Source organism: Mustela lutreola, chromosome 15 (assembly GCF_030435805.1).
Source record: "Mustela lutreola isolate mMusLut2 chromosome 15, mMusLut2.pri, whole genome shotgun sequence".
NCBI classification, from domain to species: Eukaryota; Metazoa; Chordata; class Mammalia; order Carnivora; family Mustelidae; genus Mustela; species Mustela lutreola.
Genome location: NC_081304.1, coordinates 49,988,557 through 49,999,238, shown reverse-complemented (window position 1 = coordinate 49,999,238; position 10,682 = coordinate 49,988,557). Strand labels below are relative to the sequence as shown.

The window sequence follows — 10,682 nt, the reverse complement described above, 5'->3', positions numbered from 1 at the left end:
GAAGCCATTAGTGTATATGCCGTCTCCAGCGGCTTTTGTCCCACAGCCACAGGGCCAGCAGCTTCGACAGAGACCTCACAGTCTGCACATTTCTGAAATATTTACTCGCACATCCTTTGCAGGCAGAGTTTGCCTTCCCTGCCTCCCAGCAGCAAGCAGGTCCCCAAACGGAAACTGCAGGGCCCTGAGCCGGGCCCTCCATGCCCTCAAGGCCCGTGAATTAAATGAAGGCTGCCTGCACTTGGATGTGAAGACTTGACATTTCCACGTCACTTGACCTCCAGGAGAAAGTTAGCCTTCCCTTCCTTTTATGATGGAGGCAACCAAGGGCGGTCCTTGCACCACCCGCGGAATGGGGGGCATCGCCCCGCCCCTCAGTGCTGCTGGGAGCTCAGCCCCCAGGGAAGATGGATGGGCATGCTCTCGCTCAGGGGCGGTTGGGGAGGAAACAGCTGCTAGCAGACCATGTATGTATTCACCCCTACGGTGATGATTGTGTGTCAACAGAACAGGTTTCCCATGTAACCTTATGTGTTTTATCTTGTGCATTTCAAAATTTTACTTGAATTTGTTTTTATAGCACAGAAGACTGTAAAAGCCTGTGTGCGGCAGGTCCCTACACCCCAAGGCTGGAGATCTGCTGGTGCAGGGATACGGTTGACAGCAGCCCTGCTGACCGCTGACCTTTCACAGCTGCGGGAGACTCGACTGACTGAGCACTTACTGGGTGCCGGGTCTCAACGTTCTGGGCACTAGGCACAGCCGTGAACCAGGGAGAACAACGGTGCTTACTCTCCAGAGGCTGACATTCCAGGAGGCAGATGCAGTGAGGCTGCGACACAGCCTGAGAGCCGCTGAGTGCCAGGAAAGGGGGCTGGGCCCCGCTCTAGTCTTCCCTGCCCCTCCCCACACCCCACCCCCAGCAAGCTGTTTCCTTTTCCTTCTTGTGCTCTCTCCCAGCCCAGGGCCTTGGCTTGTGTCAGCCCCTTTCCCTGGGAACTCCTCACATACTTGGAAAAGTCTGACTCATCCCTTAGATCTCAGAAGAAATGTCACTTCCTTGGGGGACCCACCTTGGTTCCCCTAATCAGGCCTCCCCTGCTTTTCCTCCCGTGGCACCCTGCATGTGTCCCTTTACCACTCAGGGATCACTCCATACTGCCATTGCTTGGCACAGTCGGCTCTGCCCAAGCTGGGTCAGTGGGACGAAGTGAGGGCTGTAGGTTGGTGAGACCCGCAGACCCCTCTGCAGAGGAGGCCCACTGGACCTGTACTCCATCCTCCCAAGCATCCATGAGGCAAATACACATGAAGCACATATCACAGCCTGCCCTGGAGATCCAGCAGCGAGTGAAAGAGATGACAATCTCTGCCTTCACGGATTACCTTATCCTGGGACAGGGAAGGCTTAGGCTGGAACAAGGAGGAGGTAGATCTGAAGGGGACGTGCTCTGGGCAGAGGAATAACATATGCAAAAGTCCTGGGGTGAAGAGGAAAATGTAGTGTTCTCAAAGCACTATAAGGAGGTGAGGTGCCTAGAGCAGAGCGGCAGGGGGAAAGGGAGAAGAGGATTAGCTGGGTGAGGTCAGGCCAAGATGGAACAGGACTTCAGAGGCTGGAAAGCAGTTGGGTTTACTTTCAGTGGAGCAGAAAGCCAGGGAGGGCTGCAGGCAGTGGGGTTACAGGGCCTGATTCTGACTTTAAGACCACCCTCATGCTGGGTGGATGGTGGGCTGTAGTATGATGGGGTATACCCTTTGAAGCCCCCCACTATTCCTGGGTTGCAGACAGCTCTGATCTTGGCGCCTCCACACTGAGGGGAAACCCAGATTCCCTTCCGAGTCATCAAAGCCCTCCACTGCAGGAGATGAACTTTTGAAAGGATAAACTGAGTCCGGGGCAGGCCGTCTGGCAGGGTTATCATTCCTCCGCTGGCTGAGAAGCTAAGCCCAACACTGGCCACTGCAGGGCAGAAGAGGGCCCAGAGCAGTTCAGTGCCTGTGAGAGTAGTGGCATCTGGGTCAAATGAAGGAGCTCTTGGGGACCCCGGCCTGGATCGGATCCCAGATCTGATCACTCACCTCCCTGGAAAGTCCCTTAGTGTCCCTGGACTGATTTCCTCTAAAACAGGAGCACCCGGTCCTTCGGGGACCTCCCATGTGAACTCAGGGAGTGTTCAACAAACGCTCATCACTGAATTCTCCACCCCTACCCCCTTTCCACCTTTTTAAATGTAGTTTCCTAGTTGGACTCATCTCATCCTCAGGGAGGCAGGAAGTACAGGGTAAGCTATGGGCTCACTGCACCCACACTGGTGTTGCAACCAGGAGCCGCCTTCATGGTCACCCACCCCACCTCTAGGGATCCGGCCCAGTACGTGCTAGGTGGCTGCTGAGTCCCTTGCTCCTTCTCGTTCTTTCCACAAGGGTGCGAGCTAGCATACCTTATGAATACCCCCCCCCTTTTTTTATAGACAGGGAGACTGAGAGCACAGGGGAAAAGGAACCCAGTACAGGTCACCAAGCAAGAGAGTGACCTGGGGTCTGACTGAGGGTCACAGGCAGGACAACAGGTACCTCAAGACTGCTGAACTCCAGTGCCGCCTGATTGGAGTCATAGACATTTATCCTGTGCTGACTGGGGCCCCACACCTGTCTACAGGAACTAGTGCTCTGGGGACTGGGGAGGCCATAGCTCATTGACCCCAGCTGGCTTAGACTCCAGTATTGGGGTATCTAGGAGGGCTCTGGGACTAGGAGCCAGGATCCCCACCCCCACCCCTAGATCAAGCCAACTACCTTCAGGGCCTTCCTGTCTCCAGGTTCAGCCCAGACGAACAACCTCCAAGAAGCCTTTGTGACCTGCCCCCCGGCCCCTCCCGACCTCCTGTCCTTCATTCCTGCGTGGCACCTCTGCCTGAGCTCCTTATCCTGAATCATCCCCTGAATCCTACAGAATGAAGCATCCCTGGGGTCCTTCACTGATGCAGAGAAGTTCTCCAGTGAAGGAATGAGCTGGGGCAAAGGAAAGAATTTTCTCCCTGTGGGCCTCTGCCAGAAGGCCACTGACACCCCAGAGACTGAGCGCTTGGTACAGATAAAATTCTCCTTTCCCCTAGATGGGCCTCGCATGTCTTCCTCCCTGCGTGTCCTCTTGTCCCTGCCGGTGGCTCCTGTCTGCCCTGTGGCCCTCCTCATCCCGGCCTCGCCAGGGAGAGCACCACTCCAATTCCTCCCTGTCACTGTGCAAGGCTGGAGTAGGGATCCGCAGGCCCTCTGCCTGCCTGCCGTGGCTTTCTGTCCTGTCACCGTGGTGAGAACCAGGGCTGCTGGCGGGGGTCTTCCACAATGGCGTCCTCGGAAAGAGCGGCCGCCCTCCCACACACAGCACACAGCCGCATGCGGACGCGTGCCCTGAATCTCAGCAGAAGGAAGTAAAAGGGGGACGTGTGGGCCCAGGGAGGACACGGAAGTGGCCAAGGACACACAGCTGGGAAAGTATCACATCCAGCATGAGGAGGTGGGAGGGCGCACTTCAGGGCCCGTGCGGGAGAGGGTGTGCGGTCACAGGGGCCCGCGGGGGCGTGTCCCAGCTGGAAGAACTTGCTGGGGTCTGCAAGCGGGTGGGGCTCTGTCCTCTATCCCAGGGCTCCCACCGGACCCACCCCCACCATGGCCCCCCAGGCTCTGGGTCACAGTGGGCTGACCGAGCCCAAGAACACCAGGCAGGGATTTTCAAACACACATCTCCACACGGTGGCACTCAAAGAGATCAAAATGCATTTAATGTGGTCTAGTCTCATGGCCTATGTCTTTAGATACTGCTATGTATTGAAAATAACATGAAAATTCTCCAGTTTCACCATTTAAAATAGATTTGACATTCTATGACCTCACGCAGGGCAGACACCCCTGTGCAGGGGCCTCCTTCCCATCAGGCCCCCGCTCCCGGCCCCCAGACCCCACCAGGACCCTCAGGCAGGCAGGGACCGGGGGGCACAGCACCAGCAGGTCACGGGGGGCGGCCACCATGTCCCAAGCAGCAAGCGCAGGCGTGCACGTGGACACACCTCTTCCACAGACGTTCGTGTGCACACACTCCTGGGACCCGCATGTGCTCCCACGCGCCCATGCATACAGCCCCCAGTAGGCAGGCACCAGCCCTATGCACCAAATGCACCATGTGCACCTGCGTGTTCACGGGGACACACACACATGCAGACGCCGTCTGTACGCAGAACTCAACCACACACGCAGATAGGACCTTGTGTCCACGTGCACAAAAGCCTCATGGCAGCACACACATTCCACACATTCCCGTGTGGACATAATAAGGGCACAGGGCCAGCGGGACTGCTGGGTTCAGCCGTGCCCATGGTCACAGCCGGTGTCCGTCCTGCACCCTGTGTGCCTGGCCCCATAGCCTGGAGAACAGTACACCAAACCCGCATATAAAACACACAATCACACACACGTGCCTTTGGACAAATACACAGAGAGCTATGCATGTGTGTACCTATACATACATACAGACAGCATATATGTCATCAGCCCAGACTCACACACACACAGGGAGATCCTCATGGGCACACACCTGCACAGCACTCCCACAAACTGTGGGTCCACACGCTCGTGCACTCAGGAAAAGCTGTAATTGCACACATACACTTGTACAGAGATGAGATGATGGCACATGTGATGCCACACGCTTGGTGCTCACATACACACACACACACACACACACACACACACACCGCCAGCACAGCCCCTTTCCCACGTAAGCAGCTCAGGGTGTCAGGGAGGAGGGCACCAGCGGCCACGTTCTTGGCCCACTCCAACCTCCACACCTCCTGGAGCTGGCTGTCGAGAAACTTCTTGGAAATCCCAGTGCCTGGGTGGGCGAGGGTGGGAGTATATGGCTAGACACGCCTGCACAGCACACAGAACAGACATCATGTACACTCACACGCACACCCAACACACACACCCAGGTGCACAAATGCTCCCCACTCACCTGTGCTCAGCACACGTACCACACATAGCATGTGGAATACTCAGAGGGTTGGTGCTCTACATACACACACATGCATGCACACACACACACACACACTCACACATACAAAGACACACACACCCCCTCCAGCACACACTCCTCAGAAACAACGGAATCCTTGCTCTGCACACACACGGCTCCTCCCATCCACCCTCCCGTTTCAAGTGCACTAAAGAGGGAGACTATTTTGGTCTTTAGCACAAGCAATAAATAAATAAATAAATACAGGGAAGGGGAAAAAAAAAGAGGGCAGAAGAGTTTGAAAACGCAGCATCTGCCTTTGGCGAGAGATGAAAGGCAGCTCAGGGCTGCTCTCCCGCAGGGTCTGGGGCTGAACCATCCAGCGTGGGCCTGGGAGGGTGACAGGCCTGAGAGGAGGTGCACCAAGCCACTGAGGTGGCAGGGGCCTCGGGGGACCCAGAGGCTCTGGGCTCTGCTCCAGATGGTAGCAGTGGAAGCCTGCCCCACCCTGCCCTGTAAGGCTCTCCTGCGGCCAGGCAGAGCAGAACACAGGCCCCTGTGCCGGCCCCAAGTGACTGGGGCCATCTCATCCCTCCCCAGTTCAGCCTGACAGTCTGGGAGGGGGCGGGCAGGTGAGCCCTCCCATATCAACTCTACCCTTGCCCCCCCGAGCTGAAATGGAGAAAGCCAGCCAGGCTCAGGGCTGGAAGCCAGGCCCTGGGCTGGGAAGGAGCTGAGGCCCCTCCAGCAGATCCTGAGAGGAAAGAGCTACCTCCGCGGCCTGAAGCACCCCAGCGGGAAATGAGGCTGGGGCCTAAGGCTAGGGCAGGACGCTGGGAGTCAGGCATCCCTCAGGGCATGGACCCGGGGTGTCTATGGGTGGGAACCAATAGCTCATGCCCAGACCCTCCCAGGCCTCCGACCTCAGGCCAGGTCTCCAGCTGCCCTGGGGATGGGTAGAAGAGGAGGGGAGAGGCAAGAGCCCTCACCCCAGGCCCCTGGCCTCCCCCGGACTCCCAAGACCCACCCACCGACTGCGTGACCTTGCGGTCTGCCTCAGTTTCCCCACTTGGGCCAGGGTCCTGGGTGCCTAGCTGTCTTGGAGGGCACGGCTTGGTGTGGCCGAGGCTGGCAGGCCGGGGAGACACAAACGGGACTTCCTTACAGGCCTGGTCATTCGAGAGGACAAAATTCTTAGCTGTCCTGGGAAGGGCCTGGCCTGCGTCATCCCCGCCAGCTGTGTCCTCTACCAAGAGCAAGCCCACGCTGGGCAGCCCGTGGCCCAGGGGCCTGCTTCCGGGCCAGCAGAGCCAATAGCTGCAAACTTCTTCCTGATGAGGCTGCCAGGATGCAAGCGCCACTCCCGGTCATCTTGGCTGACAACTGCACACCTCTTCTAAGATCATTCCTCCGCCCTTCAGCGGACAGCCTGGCTGGGACGCCCCCACACTCACCTAGGCTGCCCCAGGTGCAGAGAGCGGGCCAAGACGGCCCGCCTCTGTAGACACACAGGCTGGTGCGGACTTCGTGGTGGAATCGGAAGCCGCTGGGAGAAAAACAGAAACAACTGGGGCTGGCCCACCTGGGGTCTCTAAGGCACGACTCACACTGGGGTCCCGTGGGAATAGGGCCAATCTGCTTCCTGGGCGTCTGGGAACACGCCCTCCCTTCCCACGGAGCATCTACTCCAACATTTTCCAAGCGTCCCTCACTGCGGAAAGGGTGGAGGCTATCGGGCAGAAAAGGAGAGAAGTAAAACAGGAAAATCCGGTGGGGGTGGGGAGAGCGGACCCTCCATGGCAGGCAGGTCCCATACCCAGCCCTGAGACGCACCTCTAAGGTACAAAAGTCAAACTCAAAAAGCTCAAACTAGTTTTTTTCCCAGCCCCTACCCCCATCTCTGTGACTCTGGAAAGCTTTTATTATGATCATTAACATGGTCTTGATTTTTCCATCACAAATATCATCTAATCCGCCCATGAGCAGAAGGAACTACAGATGAGCCCCGCGCTTGCACGTGCGGACGTCGCCGCCCAGCACACTCGGCCTTCATGGAGGAGAGGCCTGTCCAGCCTTGGGGAACCTCGTGGAGCCCCCATCGAATGCCTGCATCTCGGCAGACCAATGGAATTCTCACTGTCCATTTTTATAATCCCCAGAAATTAATTTTTTTTTGTCAATTACGTGTTAATTTTTTTTTTTTTTTTTTTTGTAAACAGTCTTACTCAAGCTACGGTTGAGAAAGCCAAAACCAGTGTTTCTCCCCAAGTTAAAAACCAGCGAGGTGCCCTGCAGCCTGCCAGCCTTCACCCACAGAGGCTGGATGGCCACTGAGCCACCACCAGGCAGGCCGCAGTTCTAGCCTCAGACAGAAGCCCCTGGATCCTGGCCTGGACCCCAAGAGGCTACCTCCCTGCACCTGCTCCGGCCTCTGAGGCCTGCGGCGGCCCACTTCGGTCGCCCATTCTCCCGCCAACCTTCCCAGGCCACTGCGAAGAAACATAAAACATCTAAAACGCTACTGAGTCTGCAACCGGGGCACCTGGCCCGTTCTGCTCAAACCCAGGGCCCTGGAGGGACACCGGGCCTTTCCCTGGCGGGGCGGATGCTGCACCTTGGCCCATGGTGGCTCAGATCTCTGACTCCCGTCTGTAAGGCCGCTGCTCGAGGCCGCCACCACCGGCCTGAGGTCTGTCAAAGTCATGCCGGGCCTGGGGGCTGCGGCCATCCTGGTCTCCATCTGCTTCGTCTTCCTCATCGCGGCTCAGGAAAGCCAGCTCGTTCTCGTAACAGAAGGAGTTGGCACTGGGCAGCAGGAATTTGTTCTCCACCAGGTCCTTGGCGCTGCAGCGGGGTGTGGAGGGCACCTCGTAGGTCTTATGGAAGTGGGAGTAGTCGATCTTGTACTGGTTCTTCTCCTCGAAGAGGACAGGCTCGAAACGGTGGCCCCACAGGATCTCGTTGGCCAGGTAGGAGCTGCGGGCCTGCGTGGTCATGGCCGTGGCCTCCACCATGCCCTCCAGGATGACCACGATTTCGAAGTCATCCGTCTCCAAGTCCTGCCGGCTGATGCCAAACAGCGGGCTGGCCTCGTCAATCTCATGCAGGATGGTGATGGGAGACACGAGGAAGATGCGATCGAGGCCCTTGTCGAAGCCAACGTCGATGTCGATCTGGTCCAGCGGGATGTACTCGCCCTCCTCGGTGACCCGCGGCTTGATGAGCTGGGCCCGCACATGCGCCTCCACGATGTGGCTCTTGCGCAGGTTGCCCACGCGCCACATGAGGCAGAGCTTGCCGTCGCGCAGGGCCACCACCGCATTGTGGCTGAACAGCAGCGTCTGCGCCCGCTTCTTGGGCCGAGCCATCTTGGCCATGATGGCGCCGATCATGAAGGAGTCGATGATGCAGCCCACGATGGACTGCGCCACCACCATGAACACGGCCACTGGGCACTCCTCCGTCACACAGCGCAGCCCGTAGCCGATGGTAGTCTGCGTCTCGATGGAGAAGAGGAAGGCTGCCATGAAGCCGTGCACCTGCATCACGCAGGGCGTGCGGCCACGGCCCTCGGCCGGCTCCAGGTCGCCGTGCGCCACGGCGATGACCCAAAAGATGACGCCGAACAGGAGCCAGGAGGCGAGGAAGGCCAGCGAGAAGATGAGCAGCATGTAGCGCCAGCGGATGTCCACGCAGGTGGTGAACATGTCAGCGAGGTAGCGCTGCGACTTCTCATCCATGTTGGCGAACTCGATGTTGCACTGGCCGTTCTTCTTGACGAAGCGGTTCCGGCACCGGCGCCGCGTGTGCACCTTGCCGTTGCCGAAGCCGTTGGCCCCTGACATGGTGACCAGGTGCAGCCCGTCCTCCTCTGATGACACGATACTGTAGGGGTTGGCCCTGCCAGCCGAGGTCATCCCGGGGATGGGGGGGCCCTGGCTCGCCCCCGGGCTGGCTCCACGGGGAGCGGCTCCTGCAACAGAGAAGACAGAGGGGCTGGCGGAACAGGCCAGCCCGGCGCAGGCTTATGCCCCTACCCGGGGCCCTTGGCCTTGGTGGGCGGCTGTCTGCGCCCTAACTCACCCCCCACCGAGCTCTCCATCTTCCCTCCTCAGCCAGCCCCTCACCCTCCTTCTCGGCTTGGAAAACAGACCTGGAGCCTCCCAGGAGCTCTGGGCAAAAGCCTTGGCTTCATCCTCAGCCCATGTGAGCGCCCCCCTACCAAAGGCTCCACTTCCAAAGTGTATTTATGATCCTACCTCTTCTCCCACTGCCGTGGCCTGAGTCCCCGTCATCACCCACCCGGACCAGCAGGGCAGCCGCCTCGCCAGCCTTTGTGCTCCGGCCCCCACCCCAGTTCAGAGGCAGCGGGGGAGCCTGGCTGTCCTCTGCTCAAAGCCGGTCTCTGCTGGCACCTGCGAGGCCCGCGTGAATGGAGCTCGGGGCCCCTCAGCTCTCAGGCCCAGGCCCCTCGCTCACCGGCTGCAGCGCCCAGCCTGTGCGCTGCTCCTCAGGATGGGCCCTCACACTCTCGGCCCGGACACCCTCCCGCTGCCTTAGCTCCCTCAGTCCCTGGCCTCCGTGCCCAGGAGCAGCTTCCTGAACCCATGGGAGACTGTAACCCCTCACCCAGGTCCTCACGGTAACCCCAAAGCACTGACCTCTGACACCGTAACAGTAGTAACAGTAACCGGAAGGACAGGCCTGGGGTCTCACCCACCGATCCCACCGTGAGACCACTGGCCTCCTGAGCGTCGTGAGTTTGCTGTGGTTCACTGCTGTCTCACCCCCGGGCCTCGAGCAGAGCCTGGCCTCAAGGATACCCTCCTGATGCTCGAGCCCTGTGCCCCACGGCACCCACTCTCAGCGCCCATATACCACAGCCTCCATCCATAACTAGGAGGGGGTCCACGGGTCAGTGCCCAGAGGGGTCACTGACTGACCCCATCCCAGTGGCCTTTCCCATCACTGCCTTTCTTAGCTCTAAATGACAGCATGTAGGGAACACTCAGAGTGCCACTGTCCTTGGCCCATTCAGGGGAGCACTTGGTGGGCTTGTCGCACACATACGCACACCAAGCTGTCTCAGGCATGTCCCACGGCATGACCCCTGCAGCCGGACACACTGCTCTCAGGCCCATAGCCCGTGTTCAGCTCCCAGATGGGCCGGCAGTGGCCCCTCCCCCAGGGCCTCGCCGGCTCCGGGCTAGCCTATTGGTGCCAGGCCGAGGCACCTGCAGGCCAGAGACCATGGTGCTGCCTGGCCCTGTGGGCACTGAGGCCATCTAGCCCTTAGTGTCAGGGCTGCAGGTGCTCAGGCCCACAGCCTGGCTCAGCAGGGCTGAGCTGGAAGGAGGGGGAGAACTCTGGCCGACTGGCCTGGCCAGGATGCTGACTCGGGCATACTCCCCTCCACCACTGGGGACCCCATCCACCCCAAATCCCCACCCGATCACACCAGGAGGCCACTGTTAGACAAGGCTGGGAGCCCTCAAGTGCCCAGAAGACAATGAGGCCCCAGATAAGAAGGTCCCAGGGAAGCCATTCCAGAAGCAGAGGCAGGTGGCTGAGCACCCACCAGAAACCCAGAAACTGGAAGCGACTCAGCCAGGGGGAGGCAACACTGGGATTTAGCCCCTGTCTGTGTGGCCAGGTGCAGCCAGGGCCT

At 59.2% G+C, this 10,682-nt stretch overlaps 1 protein-coding gene across 6 annotated transcripts in view; it reads right to left on the bottom strand.

Moving 5' to 3' along the window:
• Positions 1-6,884: 6,884 nt before the first annotated feature.
• LOC131816281 (ATP-sensitive inward rectifier potassium channel 12) overlaps positions 6,885-10,682 on the bottom strand; it is a 39,905-nt gene continuing 36,107 nt past the window's right edge. For 4 of the 6 annotated variants that reach the window (XM_059148860.1, XM_059148864.1, XM_059148859.1 and 1 more), the window contains one exon: positions 6,885-8,987. In XM_059148860.1, coding sequence (XP_059004843.1) covers positions 7,645-8,987 — 1,343 coding nt within the window. In that variant the 3' untranslated portion in view covers positions 6,885-7,644. Of the gene's footprint in view, positions 9,011-9,273; positions 10,209-10,682 lie in introns of those variants that run through there. The other 2 variants (XM_059148865.1, XM_059148863.1) reach the window with 2 other exon arrangements.